Here is a 20,450-nt window from a genome sequence, read left to right as displayed (position 1 = left end):
CAAGAGAAGCCTGTTATATGGGGTGAAACCTGAAGAGAGGGATTGCAAAGTAGAAAAAGTTCTAATATTAATATTGCAGCAGAGTTCAGAGTAAACCAAGACATGGAAGTCATACATCACAGGATTTGTCAGAGAAACAGAGAGACATTTATCTGGAATTTGGTACACAAAAATAAATCAAAGACTGATGTGAGATGAGGTTAAGGAACCTCAAGAGCATAGACACTGGGGAGTTATGGAAAGATTTTACGCAGGGGATGACATGGTGCATCACTTAGGTTGTTATATGGAAGATGATTCAAGGAGATAAAATCGGGCCAGCAAACCAGTTAGAACACTGTCGTAAAATCCACATAAAAGATATTGAAAGGACAAACTAGGGAAGTGGTATAAAGAAAAGAGGATGGTTTCAAGATATACTTAGGTATAAAAACTAGCAGAACATTTTTATGTTGGGAATTTGGGAAGTAGCCATGAATGACCAAAGAAGCTTCTATCTGGAGTGTCTTGAGTAATGTCTGTTACTTTATCCATTACCTTAAATAACAAAAAGAGGAAAAGGGACAAACTTCAGGGATGATTATGGTTACTTCTATTTTGGACATGTTAATATAAAATGCCTGTGGAATATCCTCTTAAAGATGTGCAGAAGGTTATTGCATATGTTTTTCTGAAGCTTTGGGGACAAACATTTTTGTAGGTCATTAGGCTGTATGTGCTGCCTAACACTCTGGGAGTGGTTGATATTTCCAAGGAAAAGTGTACATATGTGAACAGTGATTAAAGACAGTGGAACCACACAGGACACTAACCAATCATTAACATGAACTGTGGAAAGGGAGCTTGATCCTAAGTAGTATTTTTTAGAGTTATAAGGAAGGAGATCCAGGAAAGTTTGGTGCTTGCAGAATTTAAAGACTGTGATTCTCAAATTGGAAAGGAGATCAAGTCCAATAGACTGGTCATTACAGAGAGTGCCCACTCTTAAGAAATTTGCATAAGGTAGTAAGGAAATCGGGAAAACCACCATCTTATCTAAAATTATTTCACTATTCACAATTTATAGAATAATCTACTGTCTTCACATTCACTAATCATTTCTTTTGCAATGTCTAATGTGCTTTCAGTCCTACTCAGTGTATTTTTCATCTCAGCCATTATACTTTCCATCTCTGTAAGTTCAATTTGAGTCTTTTTAAAAATACATTTCATGTCTTAAGTTAATGTTTTGAACCTATTAAATCCAATTATAATAACTGTCTAATGTCATTGTCTGCTAACGATATCATCTGTGCTAGTTCTTGGTTGGTTTTGATTAATGGATGTTTTCTCATCTTTACAAGTCATTATTTTCCTGCTCCTTTACATGTCTGGTAGTCTGACTGGGTGTCAGACGTTGTAAATTTTACCTTCATAGTTGCTGGGTACTTTTGTGTTTCTTTTTTCTTGAGCTTATTTGTGATGCAGTTTAGCTACTTGGAAACAGCTTGATAATTTTTGTTCCTGCTTTTAAGATTTGTTACATGAGACTAGAACAGTGTTTGATATCAGACTGATTATTTCTCAATACTGAGGCAAAAGTCTTCTGAGTACTCTACACAAATTCCTCATGAATTATGAGGTTTCCCAAGTTCTGGTTAGCTGGGCACTGTTACATTAAATGCATCCCCCTGGGTCTTTCCCAGGTCTTAGGCAGTTTCCTCACATTCAAGGCCTGATCAGGACTCTGCTGAATACTTGAGGGGTACCCTCTGCAGATGTCTCTTTCTCTGCAATTCTTTCTTGGCTGGCATTCTACCCTGCATACTCTAGCTGCCTTGGATTCCTTGGACTCTCAGCTCTATCTCCTCAACCCACATTTTCTACCAGGCTCTACCTTTGTTCTGCTTTCACCATAGTCTATAAATTCTGTATAGGGCAGTCATAAAGCAAACCTTGTTTGATTTCTATCACTCAGGGTTCACTGTTCTTCATTACCTGATGTCTAGTGTCCTGAATACCATTCTTTCATATACTTTGTCCGGTTATTTGGTTGTTTCATTTGGGAAGATAAATCTGGTTTCTGTTACTCTATCATGGCTGGAAGCCAATCAAAAACTGAAGGTTTTGAATCAATGAATTTCTAAACTATTGAAATACCAATAGGAAATGAAGATAAATAAAACCATATTTTTATATTGGATCTCTAGGTTCTTATTTCTCTGAGATATTTCTAGGTCTATTGGCTAAGGACTTTCATTTCATAAATCTTGATTGTTCAAGGAAATGCAACTGCACCATCCTACCCCATTTTTTAAATTTAATTTTGTTTTCAAGTTTCTTGTTGTTTTCAACTTTTTTCAGACAAAGTATTTTTTTCCTCAAAAGTCATATATAAACTATCAAGCTTTTCAAGAATCTTGCTTTGGTATGTGATGCCTACCAGAAAAGCATGGCAAAGAAAAGTATGGAATATATTACTGTACAGATTAAGTTGTGAGAAGTTTTAATGTTATTCAAATGTAGATTTGTGGCATCCTAGGATGTCTTTAATTCAAGTGGAAAGGTTATCTCTTACCTCTCGGAATTTTAAATGAAATAAAAGTGATTTTGAGACTCTGTTACATTGACACGTTTTATGTTTTGTTTGGAGTTGTATGCCTTCGAATTAGTTTGATCCATAAACCCTTTGAAAAAACAACCACTTGCAAAGTTCTTTGTCTAAGTGTGTCCAATTAGTTTGCTTAGCTGAAAATCAAATTATTGTGTAGTACTTTTTCAGGCAAATAGAAGTTTTCTCCTACTGAAATTTCTTTTGGGGCTCTTTTTCTAGAATTAATTTAGCATGATCGGTGCTTGTGAGGAAAATATATTTAGCTGGATTCAGAAGGATTAGGGAAGAAGTTTCCAAAAAAGTAAAATTAATATAGTGTTAGCTTTAGAATGTCACTTTTATTTTATATCCTACACCAAGGAAAATATTTAATTATTGTTTTAAATGCTTTACTTCTTTCACAGTACATTCCAAACGTTTTGTGAGGGAAAAGTATAGAGACATTATAATACTGTTTTTACATTTTCTTAGGTATAGGCGAAAAGAATTCTGGAGATCTTCTTATATCCTCATTTAGAGATTTGAAAGTATGTTTTGAGACAATTTGTCTTAAATCACACAAATCCTTAACATTAAATAAGGATTGGAAAATAGATTATAGTGCTCTCATTACATCATGCTGCCTATATATATTTCTATGAATAATAATAATACAGAAAATATCATCCTCCTTAGTAGACATTACATGCTCATATAGATACATATCTGACATTCTAAGCCAAATTCTGGAGCAATTATAGACATGAAGATGGTTCCTGAAGTAACTATTGAAAACATTTTCTAATTGCAATTCACAATGAGATCTAGTTCTTTCTGTTTTTGCCAACAGTCAAAATCTCATGTTATTATTTCAGATTAGAAGCTTTAACAACCAACTGACATTTATCCAGCAAGTTGGACTGGCAGAGTCTTGTGAATTTAAACTCATTGTTAATATTTATATAGTGTCTCCAGAGAAAAAGCTTAGGCTACTCACCTGGTTTATTACGTTACCTCTCTTCAAATCTCTTCTGTACTGGTTAACGATAGTTCTGCTCTTTGCAAGTAAGAGGGGGAAAAAAAAAAGATAGTTTAATTATTTGCTGAACCAGTAATAAAATAAAGGCAAAATTATTAATGTTAATAGCTATTTTCAAATTTATTCACATCCTAAGATTTTTCCAAGTGATGTACACTGTCAGTTTTCAAACTGCATTCCAAGGCTTTGGCTTTGCCTTAGCAGTAATGATCAGAAGCGATGTCTCTCGTCAGAAAGAAAACATTTGCAGAGGCACCATTAATGTTGAAGTCATCATCAGAAGTGCGTTGTAGTCTTTGACTCCCCATTTACTTTTACTCATTAGTGCTACATGTAGCTCTTCCTCCCTTTCTGAGAAATTATATTTGAACATAAGCTTTTACAGCATCATCTGTATCTCCCTATATATTGACATCTATATCTACATGCTATAAAGCATTATAAATAAATGTAAGAAACTGTCAATCGATGAATTGAAATAATTTTGTGTAGTGTAATTCTAATACAGAAAGTCACATACATTTTTTAAACTCCCACTTGCATTTACCCACCAGGAATTAATTTTCTGATCATGCAGTATTTCTTGCATATTAAGTTTGTTGAATTGCAGGCACACACTGTGAAAACGTTACAATTTTAAACTTGTTTCAGTTAAGGGAAACCATTTTAAGTAAGATCAGTGTGATTATGTGTGAAGAACAGGTTTTGCACAATTTGAACCCTCTTTTTAGGAGACCTAAAAGTCAACATTTTCTCCCCGAGAATCTAGATGCCATTAATTCCGTCTTCAAGGCAATTAAGCCAAATGCATTTCAGAAGTATTGAAGAGGAAAAGAACATAGTCTTATCCTTGTAATGTAATAGTAGTCAGAATCATGATGGTACTTCATTAAAATATGACATATTTAATCTATTAAACTAGAGAGCATTTCTTCTCTGAGTGAATGTAATTCAGACTTTTTTCATTGCATACAGATCACATCTTCCAAGTTGAGATACATCATATTATAATGGACTGTTATAGTTTCTCATCTTTGTATTTGAGAAAAAAAGATGTTTGTCACCAAGGATTTATTTTAAAAGCACTTGAAAGTTTGGCCAAGGTACATTATTTAAATTTAATACCTATGCATTTTATTTCTGTTACCTATCTCATAGTCAAAAACAATATAAGGAGAAAATATCCCTCTAGGTCTTCATCTCGAAGCCGTTTATAAGTCTATTAGAATCTATAAAATCGTGTTATAATACTTCTAGTTGGAGTTCAGAGCATAAACAGAACAATGCAATAAATATTTCTTTGTGAGAGTCAAATGAGTTTAAAAACAATCTATACTTCCCAATAACAAAGCTGCTATGGAAATTAAAAGGAAACAAGCCAACAACTACACAGTACCTTTTTCTTTCTTCATGTTCAAATAGGACCCTGAGGAAGACTATGGTATTTCTCTAGCCTATTGGATTGGATTTCTTATCATCACAAGATTTCAAATATATATTAAAAGTACCAATTATATAACTGTATCAAGAGTTTGATTGTAAAAAGTTATTTTTATCATCCCAGTAATAACTACTACTAATTCTCTGATTTATTTCCACACAATAACTAAAACACTACTACACTTGGAAAGTAATCAAATTGCTTTATTCAGTGACAAACTGTATTATCTATAGTTATGCAGATAAATGTAAATAATAGATTTACAAATCAGTTAGCTTTTATTACTATAACACTTCATCAGGATCACTGAGGGATGAAGTATTCATATAAAGGAATGTTCTAGATAGAGGCAGCCCTCTGTACATATGACAATTCAACTTTTGTTGATTTGTATTCCTGCTGTTCAGCCAACTACACATTTGTGGTCAACATGTTGCCAGTAGGCAGGCAGCACACATATTAAATTCTATCAGTCAATCTACTCTCTGATGTTTACCACCAAAGTCTCCCCAACACTCCCTCTCAATCTGACCACAAAAGAAGGGTGGCAGCATCCTTCACAACCTCGCTGCTTCAAGACTTTTGTTTTTAGCACAAGCCTAGGTTCAACCTTGGGTTTTTGAGCAAGCTGCACAGCGAGGCAGAAAGAAGAAAAGAAAAAGAAAATTAATAGGAAAAGTAGGAGTGTTTAATACTTTAAAGTCAGTAACAGAAGTTTTGAAATCCTTTGAGCAATGGCAAGATCATTCCAGGGAAAGAAGCTTTGAAAAGTTCAGGAATGATTTTGATGATTTAGACATTTTAATTTTGATTTTTAAAATAATGCCATTATTTTATATTGACACGTCTCCAGGTAACAGCAACTTTTTAAGTGAAAATAATTGTGTACTTTAAATAAGAAAAACTGTGGATAATTTTATTATCTACTCTCCTCTACATACCTAAGATGGAAAAATCCATGTCTCTCAAGCGTGTTCCTCCAGCATCCTTCCCAATGCAAGGATTATGACTTCAGCTTCATCTGTTTAGATTTCAAGTGTGAGCAGGTGCAGAACATTCTAACCTACCTGTATTAGCCTTTTCACCAACATCTCACTTCCCACACAAATCATACTGGAATGCAATCCTCTTATCTTTGCCATAGCCACATTACAAACCCTGAATTCTGTTCTACAAGCAGTGTTTACTCCCTTTCTCTTTCTACTCCACCTCTTAAAATTAAAACTCTTGGTGCTTGAGGAGGATTCCTCTTCACCATACAAAATTTTTCTAATACATTTTTATTCCTGCTTCCCTCCAGAATTAAACTTGACTGGGAGGGAGAAATCTACATTTTCTTCCATTCAGTCCTTTAAAAGAACTGCTAAAAGAAAAATTTGTGATGACAGCCCTCCACTTTCATTCAGTAAAGTATTAGTCTTGGGGGCAAAGTGGAAAATATTTGATTTTGTGGAATCAGACTCTTATAGCATGAATCTTTGAGTTCTGACTTTCTCCAAGATAACATTCCATTCATGTTGTTATCTTCAGGAGAGAAGACTCAGCATCACATAACTGAAACTAAGAAGGGGGTGGGAATACTATTGATTTACTCTTAACATTGATTCTCTACCAGGTAAGCAGCACATGTCAAAAAAAGGGAAAAAAAAAACCCTAAATTCTTAAAAACCTATGGTTAGGAAAAAGGCAATGCCTTCTCACAGATAGACTGCTGACAGGGGCAGTTTATAATGACCCTAAAGAACCATATAATAATTGTGTATAATAATCATATGAAATTCAGCCTTGTTCATCTCAGCCTTGTTCAGAATAACTGAAAATAATTTTAATGTCTAACAATAACAATACATGCTGGTTAAATAAATTTTGTTGCATCCATAACATGGACTATTCTGCAGCCATTAAAATGACTTCTCCTTTTCCAAATTCAGTGCTCTTGAATTTTTATACCATTCATTTGTTTTTTTTAATCTTCTCTCTTGCAATTTAAATAGTCTTCTGAGGGCTGTGTAGCTACTACCCAGATACCTTCCAAAACACCACCCTAAGTCAAATGCAAGTTATCATTTCCAGGCAGCCAAATTAATGCTTCATTCCTGATTCTATCTGAGGATGGAGAATTCATATACTGCCAATTTAGTTCTAAATATTTTAACTCTGGTTTGCCATTTTATTTTGGCTTCAGTGACAAGACAAATTGGATACCTTTCAAAGAAATGATTTTGGACACTATTAACATACTTATCTCAATATAGGTAAGCAGGAAACCCTCTCTACACAAATTAAATATAATAATAATATAATAATAAAAACTTCCCAAATCTTTTTCTCTTATCAAATTTTTTCCTATCATGCAAATTATTCTTATTCTTATAGACCATATTTAAGTGGGGGAAAGGACTCAATACAAAAGGTGGTAACTAATGGCCCTACTCTACTACTTAGATATTTCGATCGATAAAATTATGATAGCATATCAGAGAACAATGTTAGCCTTCACAAAAGTAGTGTAAGTTCTCTTAAATTCATCACAAATTTGCCTTTAAGGAGTCATATTAAGATACTTTGAAAAACAAAAATTTTGGCATTGATAAAAACAGACTTTTACTCCAATTTGTTGCAATGAAATAAGGCTAGAAATTGTATTAAAATGCACACATTAGTTTGATGTTGAAAACAGTTATTAGGCTAATTTTTCTTCGGAAAAAACAAAGTAGGTATTTCATTTTGGTATGTAGAAAATTTTCTGGGAATATAATCACTACATGCATAGGTTATTTTTTAGTATCAAAAGATTTAAAAGGTTTTACTGGAAGCAAGGAGTAATTGTGAGATAAGACAAAATTTTAGAAGACTCTTATTTCTATAAAAATGAAATAAAAATTTGCTAGTTGGGGCTTCCCTGGTGGCGCAGTGGTTGCGAATCTGCCTCCTAATGCAGGGGACATGGGTTCGAGCCCTGGTCTGGGAGGATCCCACATGCCGTGGAGCAACTAGGCCCATGAGCCACAATTACTGAGCCTGCACATCTGGAGCCTGTACTCTGCAACAAGAGAGACCACGATAGTGAGAGGCCCGCTCACCGTGATGAAGAGTGGCCCCCGCTTGCCACAACTAGAGAAAGCCCTCGCACAGAAACGAAGACCCAATGCAGCAAAAATAAATAAATTAATTAATAAACTCCTACCCCCAACATCTTCTTTAAAAAAAGAAAAACAACTTGCTGATTGTCCTTATATTGACCTTGTATCTAGAATTTAGTAATAAATGGAGACTGATTTCATTCATCCATTCTTTCAACACTAATGTCTTACCTCAGTGCCAACCATTGTTCTAGATACTGGAAATTCAAAGGTCTGCTGCTAAACACTCAACATAAGTAAACCCATAAATATCTTCAAGGGTTTAGAAACAAAACATATGGGGAATATGATGAATTTATTCACTGTATTTGCAAGAGATCAAACAGTTTTACAGAGATGGTAAACCCTTGCTCTGTGCTTCATTAAACATAATACTGACGCAGTGAACCCGGAACTCATTAATCCATAAAATATTTCTAGAAAACCAGTGTTATGGGATATGTTTAGAAAACATTGGAGGGAATCTATTTCAGAGAAAAACTTTTCTTTACCTCTGAAAACAAAAAGTGATACAATTTGTAATAGTAGCTGCTTTTATTCTGTTATTCAATTAAGTTTAGTTTTGTTTTAAAATTGACACAGAGCTTGTAATATGGAAAACTATGCTATACAATGAAGATCTTACTGGTTTTGTTGAGAAAGTTTATGTTTTTTGCAAGTAAGAATTCTGAAGACCATCAATAATAAATGATGACAGGATTGTAGTCAATTTTAGGTTTGGCTCCTCGATTTCTCAATAAAAATTCATCTGTAAATCAAAGCCCTACATTTAGGTTTGTTTTATTCATATTTGTAGCTCATTTTTGAAGGTATTCGAGGTCCTGGCATAGAAGGCGACATTGCCATTGATGATGTATCAATTGCAGAAGGAGAATGTGCAAAACAAGATTTAACGACTAAGAGTAAGTGTCTTTTCTTGGATCAGTTGGTGTGATGTTAAAGTAATGTAATGACAATAAAACTAATGTCGTCTAATTGTTAAAACTAGTTTACTTTTAGTTTATTTAAAAATTTCCTATGCATGAGACCTTAAAATTTTTTTTTTTTTTTTTTTTTTTTTTGCGTTACATGGGCCTCTCACTGTTGTGGCCTCTCCCGTTGCGGAGCACAGGCTCCGGACGCACAGGCTCAACAGCCATGGCTCACGGGCCCAGCTGCTCCGCGGCATGTGGGATCTTCCCAGACCGGGGCACGAACCCGTGTCCCCTGCATCGGCAGGCGGACTCTGAACCACTGCGCCACCAGGGAAGCCCCCTAAAATTTTAATTATATTTTAAAATCAAAGTATTAAATCCAATGGTAAGCATTTGAACTCAGTTATTTGACCTAAAATAAAAGTAATTTTGATTTAGGTCTATGTAAGGCAAGCACACTTTGGTTTTTAATTAAGATTTTTAAATATTCTTAATTTATATTATTAATTTCAGAGGATTTTTTCACTTTTATTAAAATATTTGGCTAATCTATATACTCAGCACACATTTATATAGCCATGGCTGTTTTTATTCCTCCGAGTTTATGAATGTATTTTGTAGGTCTAACTTTTGCCAACCATTTTAATAGATTCAATATTGTGAAGAGCCTTAGTATATATATTAAGTAGTGGATCACCCTAATTCTTTTCTGGTATAATTAATCTCCTTATACCTGCATCACAATCTTGTTTAGTAATTTGATTTCACCTTTTATTCTGGTTTGAATATTATGGAATAATGATATCTTCAAATTGTATGTTTTTCACAAAAAATCCATTTTTAGTAAAAGAACTATAAATAAAAAATTCTGATGCAAAAAGCATCAGAATTACGTGTTGGGCTGTTTCTTAAAATCCTCATTATATTATTCATGTGAAGGTGAGAAATCTAAAATTATACTTATGAAAAATTCCTCTTAGTTGAAGGATTTTCATAGGCCCACCTAAAATCTTTAATTTTGTGGTCATTTAAAGAGGTATCAATCAAACTAAATACATACAAATAACTCAATTATTTAGCACTTACAAAAAGAGCATGAAAATCCACTTTGTATAAGTCTAGAGCAAATCAGGGTCTTTGTTAATTGAGTATAGTTAGTGAGAAATTATATCAGTCTGGATGTTGAAAGTCAAATTTGTACAACTACCCAGTGATTGCTCATACAAACTGAATTGACTCCATTTTTAAACATTGTTAGGAGACAAAAACTAAGATTGTACATAACAATGAGCCATTTTGCTCATAGTTTTCACCTTCTTGTCATTACACTTAGCATTTCAAGTAACAATTTTAGTAAAAGTTTCTCCCTGTGTCTGGCTAACTTTTCTTTAGAAAACCAGCATCTATATCCAAATGAAGTTGGTTTGTCAAATGCACAGAAAAGCAAGCATTCTTCTCAGAGGAAAAAGGGATTTCTTTTGAATTTCACAACATGAATCAGTGATAGTAACAAACACTATATTAACTAAAGATAGTTACCATCTGATACAGAAATCTTACATTTTGATAATTAAATCACTGAAAATTAGTATAAATAGAATTGAATTTTCCAAATGAGGAAAGCAAAAGAACATAATTTACTCCCCAAAAAGGAGAAAGCAGAAATGTAGCCACAGTGAAATGACTATAAAAACCCATAGGCACTTTATTGTTATACAATAGAACATTTTCATAATCAGTTTTCTTCTCTTAAACTACTAAATCCAAGAAAAAGTGTGACTATTTCAAGTAAGATATATCTATACTTATTGGAGGTATTTTTATTTAGCCTCTGTAAATCAGAGGAAACAATTCTAATTGAACAAAAATATTTTCATTGGTATGAGAAAATACTCTGCTACATTTGTATCTCTTTAACTATAACTTATTAAGTTCATTTTGATGAATAGTGTTTGTGGAATATTAAATTAATGTTAAATTCTAAGTACAAACCAGCTTGGAGGCCAAAGGCCTCTTCCTAAACTGCTCAGGCTTCCAACCCCTCTCTGGTAGTAAATGTAGTACTATGGCCACACTATCAAAAGCTGAGATTGTTTGTCTCTTATTTTCAAAACCCAGCTCGCTCCTAGGTGAGAGCCATTTTGTAACTTAAGGCAGGTTAATGAATTATTGGGTTTGCCTATGTTAGTCCTCCTAGGTAAACTATACATTCTAAGAGGTATCATCTGTACATGAATTTTACTCGAAATACCAGTTACAGTAGGAATCTCAAGGCAGATTGGTGAAAGAGATTTTTTAGTTAGAATGGACTTCATAGCACTTTAAAAAATTACACTAAGGAGAAAATTATTTACCCAATTTATAAATAATAGAATGATCCTGATATGTATAATCCACTGTTTGCAGTAGTTAATTTCTCTACCCATAACAATCCCTACCTGGTTTTCATAAAGAGTAGTTTTTCTTTCAGTGGTCTTTAAGCTTAAACATTTCTGAAAGCTTAAAAAAAGAAAAAATGAAGCTGACCTTTTAGATTTTTGAGAATTTTCTATGAGTGCATGCCTTCATGTGGCTAGCAGAACTCTGAGGTTGAGCTCAGCCACAAACTCACATAAATATCTTCTGAACAGGTTTTTGTAGCATAGCATATCAATTTAAAATCTGAAAATATTTTAATTTTATCAAATGCCTCACCATATATTCAAGTTACTTTCCTTTTCACTTGTCTTGGAAGTGAAGCTGATAAATAAAAACAAACCAAAAAACAAGTATTTTCCAAAAATATCTTCCATATACTAAAATTGTTTTATTTGTTCACCGAAGTTGTATTGATAACTACATGTAATACTTACTCTCCTTTTTAATGATTTCTTGGCATTTACTTCCCTTGTCTTTAGATTCTGTTGATGGTGCTGTTGGAATTTTAGTACATATATGGCTTTTTCCGGTTATCGTCCTCATCTCTATCTTAAGTCCTCGAAGGTGACCTTACCCTGGCAGAGGCTATAAAAGATTCACCAGGCACTGGCATGAAGAAAGAGTCTTTGTAAATGGACATTGAAAAAACAAACTACCAAAGATTCCTCCACTGACTACTGACTCAAAATAAAATAATAAAAACAAATTTTTTAAGCACTGGGGATAAAAAGACATCATGGAAATATAACTTATTCCGCACTACAAATAAAAGAAAATCTTGACCTGAGTAGAGAAGAGACCTTCAGGTGCTTTTGTGGCTAAAAAAATTACAGCGTCATCTGGTCATCTGGTTGAACTCGGAAAAAAAAAAAAAAAGCTATAGAAATCCTTGTCAAAGCACAAAGTCATGGCTGGTTTTGTTTCACATGAATAGTTTGCTTGTTACCATGGAAACCTAATGGCCTGCCAACAAAAACCTCACTGTAAACAGGGTACGTGAAGAGCTGGCATTTATTTTCCTTTTGAGAAGGTTTTGCATAGAGAATTAAATAAATGTAGGCCCTTTTACCTTTGGTTGTTACCATTCCTTGAAAATAACCCAAACTCAGAATTATTTACAACATTCTTCTTCCTCCCCACCTTATCCCCATCCCACCTTTATTATTATTATTTGTTTTCCTCCCATGGCTAAGCTAGATAACTGTATGCTGTCTCTTCTTGCATGCACTACTATCCAGGATGGTAAACCTGGGCTTACATATTACACAGGCTTATCGGAGTTTGCTTGCGGCCACTTGAACACCCAAACTAAGTCATCTGTTCCAACGAAGAAACCAAACCATCATCTTTTATAAATTGCCATGGAAACCAAGTGCCTTCAATGAAACAAGCCTGAATAATTTTAAACTCAGAAGTTTGCACTGCTAAGAGTGGTTTGTGTAAAACTGTTTTATAAACAAACTACAGAGCCTAAATGTGCAAATTACAGGCAAGAAAACAAAGCCGCTTCTGAAGAAGAAAGGACCGAAGCTGCTGCGTAAGCCCATGCAGACAAGATATTTGTTGTTTGACCTCCTAGACAGCCATGGCCTTTCGGCTTATTGTCCATTAGAAAATAACTTCCATTGAGACCAGACATGGGAGCAACACTTTTTTCTTCCAGGTTATTAAATGGGTCAACCAGAGCAAAAGGTTGTTAAGATAATACTTAGCGCAGAAGGTGGTAAAACAGGAGTGATTTTTTACTCTAACCTCCATTTGAAATGGAATTGGCCCTAGCTTTAGAGGGAACAAGAAAATGTTTGTGATTGCAGTACATACAAACTCTACAGTGGAACTGGGCCTGAAAAAATCTGGCTTTATTCTAGACACTGAGGGTAATATGCCTCTGCCCTTTAGTCAGACTCTGTGAAAATTGTGAAATATTATTTTATTATTTTACCAAGATTAAAAAACACTTTTACAAAAAAACAAAAACCTGTAAAAATGATTTTGAGCTACCTGAGGACAAATCATACCTTTAACCAGCCAGTTTTCCAATGCATTGTAAATTTCACTTAAACCTGTTGGTTATGAAAATTTGAAGATTTTTTTTCCTTAAATTATCTCAGCTTTTAACTTCATTTAAAAAGACTTTTGTCTAAAGAAGAATATTATTATTATTATTATATGTTCTTTCAACACCCCAGGATTAAAAAAAAAACTGATTATGCAAGTAATTGGGATATAAGTATTAAATTATAACATTTGCAAATATTAATATAAAAAGCACAACAAAATGTAGTGGAAAAATGACAAAGCTTGATTTTTTTTTTAATTCTGTAGAAATGTTTGTGCAAATTCAGTAATCCAACTTAAAAGATAATTTTACAGCTATGTTCAATAAAGCCTCTTTCCAGGTAAGGTATGAAAAGCAGTATGTGTGTTTGTTGAACGATGTTCACTTATCACCAAAATGAGACAAGTTATACAATTTACTGGTTATGTCTCCATGGGATAAATCTTCAGTGATTCATATACCTTAATGTCTGCAGGAAGAAATTTTGATAGGAAATCTCTGATGCACTCTCCCTTATTTGTAATAGTTGTAAAAAAAAAGTCAAACTTTTGAAAGTAAAATATGAAACAAATATGAATTGGAATATAATGTGTATTTTCATAGTTAAAGAGGGAACCAGTCTGAATATCCAGGTAATGGTAGAATTGAGCTAAGCCATGTTCTTTAAATTAAACAGAATAAATAAATGAATTTTATAACATATTTGAACAAATCAGGCATATTGAAAGAATTTCAAAATTATAGTCACCCATCTATTTTATCAAACCAAAGAGATTAAAGTAAAAATATTCAAGGCACTTAGCTTAATATTTACTAAATCTCCCTTCACCTTGACTTCCATTTTATGTGGCAACTAACCACGTCTCTCCACTATCCCATATTAGCGGATCATATTTTGAAATTGATTTTCTGCATACTCATTTCTGATAATATCAATGAAAATGTTCTAGATCAAAAGAGAGGCTTAACTCATTGCCGCCTTCTCTCCCTGATCTTTGAGTGAGGCTTTTGCAAAAAACAAACAAACAAAATCTACATTCAGAATATTTGGATATACATGTATCCTTTCCAGGAAAATAATCAAGTCTTTTTTCCTAAGTAACCCTGCACAAAGAAACTGCTGTAAGCAAAAGATTCAGTTCTACTACTAAACATTCATAAAATACTAAAGTCTTTCCATAACCTTTCACACAGTAAGAATACGCAAGGCTTCAGAAGTTCATGAGAACCTGCTGGTACTTCAGAAAGTAATTTTGATTAAATGTTTGAGAAATTGCAGATGAGTGCCAAGAACAAACGGGTAATCAGAACTGCAAAGCAATCAACTTTATTGATATGGTAATAAGTTAAAATTTATAACTTAAATGGGTTCTGGATCACTTATATAAATGAACAAACTTAGAATCAGTGTTTTTCACTCCAGAGCAAATGTTTAGTTGCTGTAATTGAAAGGCAATGGATAAAAATGCAAAAATTTTTTAAAGGTCAGCATATGTGAAATATAAATTAAGTATTCCCTTCTTTAATATTAGTTATAATAATGACAACTTTAAAGCGCTTACCTGTTTACCAACTGCCTTCCTTTTCCTAACACTTTTTTGTATATGAGTTGAAATCTCCAATGTATTCCCCCTTTTCCTTTTTGATAACACATTTTAAGTGTAATTGATGGCAATATTTTGTTGTTGTTCTTTCGTAGGAAGGCATTAGGCAATGGAGCTTTTAATTTCCTGGGAGAAAGATTATGTCATGTAATCTCCTACTGCCAGTAGTTGATCCCAATTAATTAGAAGCATTACTTTTTTTCATCAGTTCAGAGATGATTGTTTCTCCACATTTTAACATCTCTGCAATCAGGCTATTTTAACTATAATTAGCAGCATTTCTGTGTAGTTAGATATAAAATAATAATGCATCCTAAAAACATGGCATCTTAGGTACTGAAATTCACCAATGTTACCAGAAGTGTCAAATCATACCCAATGTTATTACTTTTCAGTAGTAATAATAGCCCCTTCGTATTTGTAGGATTATATTAAATACTCATTGAATACACATTATTTAAAAATAACATAACTTTTATTTTGTGCTTTTTAAAAATCTGAGTCTTCTCTTACATGCATTATATACATACCTAGCCCTGCTTTCTTTCTTTTTCTTTTTTTCCTGCTACCTATTTTTTAGTTCTATTATGAAGTACAATATGCCATGTATCCCTGGATTAAAATGTTTTCTGGTTTTATGTGATTCATAGCACTTAGTAGGTTAGAAGTTTGGCCTGCCATTAAATTTTCTTTAAGAGATTTGAAAAATGCATGGTGCATCACAATGTCATGTAATAGGCTAAACTAATGGTACTTCATTTCACCTACATCACAGCATCAACTTTGGCATAGCAATGAATTGTGATAATTACAATAATGAGAATTACGAACCAGCTGGTCTGTTACATCATGTTACAAAAGGTAAAAAATAATGCCATTCTTTACTTTTATATTTTAAAATAATGACAAAATATGAATGACAGCTATATTAACTTTTCACCAAACATGCATTTTTATTTTAAAGACTTTATAATAAACTTATCTGTCAAAATGTGTAATTTGAAGAACAATTAATTTAGTCCTATGCTTAAGACTGTATGAAACTGGCTGTGGTGTTTTTCATGATCTATTTTTGTTTGTTTTGATTAGTGATTTGAAAGTTACTGATAGACTACATAACCTGAGTTTGATAGAATGCCTTCAAAGGATTCTATTGAATGCATGTTCTTTATCAAAAAACATTTTTTTAAATGTGCCTTTCAAAGATAAGAGCCTCTCAACAGACATTTAAACTGGAAAAATTTTATTCCAGATTCATTTTCCTCTTGGGTGATGACGACTTCTTACTAATTGCTTCGTCTGCATCTCAGCAAAGCAGAAGGTATACTCTTCTTGCAACTGGGTAGTTGATGTCAATGAGGAGTTATTGCATTTTCTGTGAAAACAATAAAATCATAGGATTCAATCCCAAGCTATTTCCTTTCCGACAATGTTCCCTTTGTGGTTAACTAGCTTACTTAGTTTTCTTAGTGTTTATTTTTAAAAAGCAATGTCTCTGGCATTTTCTACTTCTGCTTAGAAAAGCTACCACAGAATGATCAGAACTTCTTTTCAAATCCGGTATAAAAAGTTCTCTGCTGAGTATCCATAATATTTATAAGTAAATATATATATTATTACATAGAAAAAGTAAGACTTAAAAACTTGAAATTTTAATGTGAAATATGCCAGTTCAGAATCCATCTATCATAAGTTTATGTCTGTTTGGAAACAGAAGTGAAAGTTAGGGAGAGATAAATATTCCATATATTTGTATATGGACTACTTTATTGACATTATTAATATAAAGCTTAATAAATTATGATTGGTGATTTCATTACCGTGAACCTACATTGAGTATATTGGAATTAAGGAATTGGAATTCAAAATTTGAATAGGGCAGGGGTAGAAACTGAAATAGTTTTCTTAAAGGAATATTTACAACTGATTGAGTTTAATTTCAATTGTACTAATTTTCCATAAGTTGAGCTAAAATATATTCTTATTTTTCAATAAAATTATGGGAAATTTTATGAAATAGGGATTAGCATATTAGTTTCAGTTTGTTTTCATATGGCTTTTAATTGTTGTCCTGGATTTCCAGGATATCATTTTTATTTCTTGAGACATCAGTATATTTACATGTATACATTTAATCAAATATACATTGTGTTAAATTCATATCGAATATTAGTTACATTTTAGATCTCAAAGTTTAGATTTAACTTACTTTTCCTTTTGATATTTTCCTTCTGCAGATAGCTGTATGTTATTTTCCCTTGGATTTTCTTTCAATAAATGAAATTATGTTAAATACTCTGTTAGTGTTTTGGGGAAATTTCTGCTGTCAATAAGCACTGAAGTTAGAAACAAAAAAATATTTAGAATAGCAATTATATTTGCAAATTAAGATGAAAATGCCATCATTTCTCTCACTATTAAAAAGCTTTTATAGACTTAACACTGCAGTGGAGCACAATTAGCCCGTTAAAGATATGTGTTGATTTTTACATCCTTTGTGAGGGATCATTTATAAGATTGTGTTAAACAAGTAGGCACTAAAATCTTCCTGAATGAACTGTGATTTAAGAATGATGGTTCAATTTAGTAACTGTGGGCTTCTGTATGGTATGTGAATGACTGACTGCAGCTTAACAGTGCTGCTGTTTTCCAGGATGAAAGTTTTAATCATATATTTCACAGGGGCACTGTAGGCTATATGTGGGCCTTCCGAAGGAAATAAATAATACTGCTTGACAACGAGTTGAGTGAACCAAAGTATAAATGGAATCCTAAAACTTGCTTATTATCGTTTCCCTACTGCCTATTTAGCTTAGTTTTTTCTTCATCTTTGTTATTATATCTCTAAATACATCCATGAAATTTTGGAAATACAGGTACAGTTAACATTAACAGACCTATTAACCATCTTTAGAAATCAACTCCCTAACTGCTCCCTAAGTGCATATTAAAGTACTGTTTATTCTTCATAAGCTCTTTTGTTTAATAGTCAAATTAAGGACTTTGTCCATATTTGATTCCTATAGTACTTCTATTCCATTAAATTATTCCTTAGTAGTCTGCATATCTGCTTCCCAGCTGAAGTTGTAACCTCCTGCATGACAAGGACTATATCTTTTCACAAATTTAAGAGCTTCCAAATTACCTAGGTTCTATAGAGATTATTGAATTAATGATTACTGAATTAATCCATGATTTAGACCTACATTTAGAATGGAACTTATTCAATGAATGTAGGAAATAAGCAGTAATATCACCTTTCAGTTATAAAATCAATGACATTTCACGGACAGAAGACATCCTCTACGTGCTGAGAAAAATGAGGAGTTGAGGAAAATGAAACGTCAGTTTAAGCATTTCCAACCCAATTTTCTGGCACTTCTTAGTTTAACAGAAAATGATTGTATTTCTTAATAAAAGGGCAAACGTTGTTAATGTTTCTGCAAACAAAATCATTATATGGTTAAACTGAGGTAAAGGAGAATAATTCTGCATGTTTTGTGTTAGATGCCATCCTTATACGTGAGAATAATATGACATAGAATCTCTTCTTTTAACCAAAATGTATTAATTATAGAATATTATGCTTAATTTTACATTAAGGAGATCATGTGAGCTAAATTCAAAGTCTTAGCTCCTTTGTAGAGTTTGTTGTAGTATATATGTGTTGGGATCCAGTCATCCACTAAACATGATACGAAGTATATTTTAATATGCAAATATTTTAAAGGGTTGTATAATAATTTGAATTATAAAACACAATTATAAAAATAAGATATTTATTTAGTTCTGGGTAATATTTTAGGTGCAAAAACTAGATTTGTACACATGGGACAAAATAATGAGAAAGAAATTAATTTTCAAAATTGTTAACAGTGTTGAACAGAGACAACTATAATTTTATTATTTTATTTTGTTTCGGCTTTGAATTATATGTCTCAATTTCCAAAATTGACACAATTCAGCAGGCTAATGAGCCCAAGATAAAAGATGGTACAGTGCTAGTATGTGGCAAATAGACAATAATTAATAGTTAATTAATTTACAAAAATAAGTAGTACACTTATAATTTTTTAATGAAATAAACATGCATCTTTTATTTTTCACTTAGTTTTTGACAATATCATATACAAAAGTGGGATTTTATGTGTACTCAAAAGGCCTTTGCAGTGCAGGAGTATCTGAGGGCACTGGAAGGATATCAATTCTGAATCAACATCCCACACCAGGAGTGAGATTCCTCACTCAGCAGTCCATTCCTTCACGCCTGGTGTTGCTTTCTCCATTTAGTCTTCTTTCAAACTATAAATATTCCCATCAAGAAAATATATTAGTCCCTAATATTTGGGAGTAACATTTTATCAGCTCACAGTCTTCAAATATCTAGCAAAATTGACTGAGAAAACCCTGGACCTACTGGAAGGGGCTAAGGAATACGAAGGAGATGCATGCAGAGACGAGAGGTACAGGATTTCAAAGACTACATTCATTTCACAGTTTTCCTGAGGACAGGTCCAGATTACATATCCAGAATATAAAATAGAGATAGAATGAGGAATGTCAGGCTGTCAGACACAGGCAAAGGCTCAAAGAATAGAGTGAGAGAGCTTCTAGGATAGAAACATAAACAATGAAGTCACAGAGAGGGGACAGTGTGAATAGATGTGGATGATGCATTTAAAAATGAAACTGATCAAACTAGATTGTTCACACTAGTAGAAAGGAGAGAAAAGGAAAATTACATAACTAGATGCATTCTGTTGTGGGTCATAATCTAAAAAATGAAAATAAAATATTTAGATCAAGTAAGTTTGAAAAGGAACTTCAATAAATATATATACAAATATTCACCACATGCTCCTCCTGCTTTCTCTTCCTTCCTTTACAGTGACTATGGTTACAACATGGCTTCTCTGTCCACTTTCTCCTTCCTAGTTATGTGGACTCACAGTACGTAGGTTACTTCTCTGTAAATTTTCCTTTGAGATGTACTTCAGCAGGCGAGTTCCTGTTTCAGACTGCCTCTGTTCATACTCTCTCTCCACCACTTTTTCATTATACAATTTTAGGTAACTTATTCAATGTCTCTAACAACTCAGTTTCCTCCCCTGTAAAATAGGGATAATATCATCGGTAATAATATAGTATTTCATAGGATTGCAGGGAAGCTCAAATGACATAAACTACATAAGACACAATTTCCTAGAACACAGTAAGAATTAATGAACAGTTTTTACTGATATGCATGCTATTCTTAGAG

At 33.0% G+C, this 20,450-nt stretch overlaps 1 protein-coding gene across 5 annotated transcripts in view; it reads left to right on the top strand.

Moving 5' to 3' along the window:
• The window catches only part of MDGA2 (MAM domain containing glycosylphosphatidylinositol anchor 2), an 820,633-nt gene extending 806,821 nt beyond the window's left edge, over positions 1–13,812 (top strand). For 4 of the 5 annotated variants that reach the window (XM_081227678.1, XM_081227679.1, XM_081227680.1 and 1 more), the window contains 2 exons: positions 8,992–9,097; positions 12,007–13,812. In XM_081227678.1, coding sequence (XP_081083804.1) covers positions 8,992–9,097; positions 12,007–12,095 — 195 coding nt within the window. In that variant the 3' untranslated portion in view covers positions 12,096–13,812. The remainder of the gene's footprint in view (positions 1–8,991; positions 9,098–12,006) is intronic. The other variant, XR_014015308.1, reaches the window with a different exon arrangement.
• The last annotated feature ends 6,638 nt before the right edge of the window (positions 13,813–20,450 follow it).

Source organism: Mesoplodon bidens (genome assembly GCF_964165515.1).
Source record: "Mesoplodon bidens genome assembly, chromosome: 3".
Classification (NCBI taxonomy): Eukaryota; Metazoa; Chordata; class Mammalia; order Artiodactyla; family Ziphiidae; genus Mesoplodon; species Mesoplodon bidens.
Note: the sequence above shows the minus strand (reverse complement) of the source record. Positions and strands in the feature narration are given on the sequence as shown.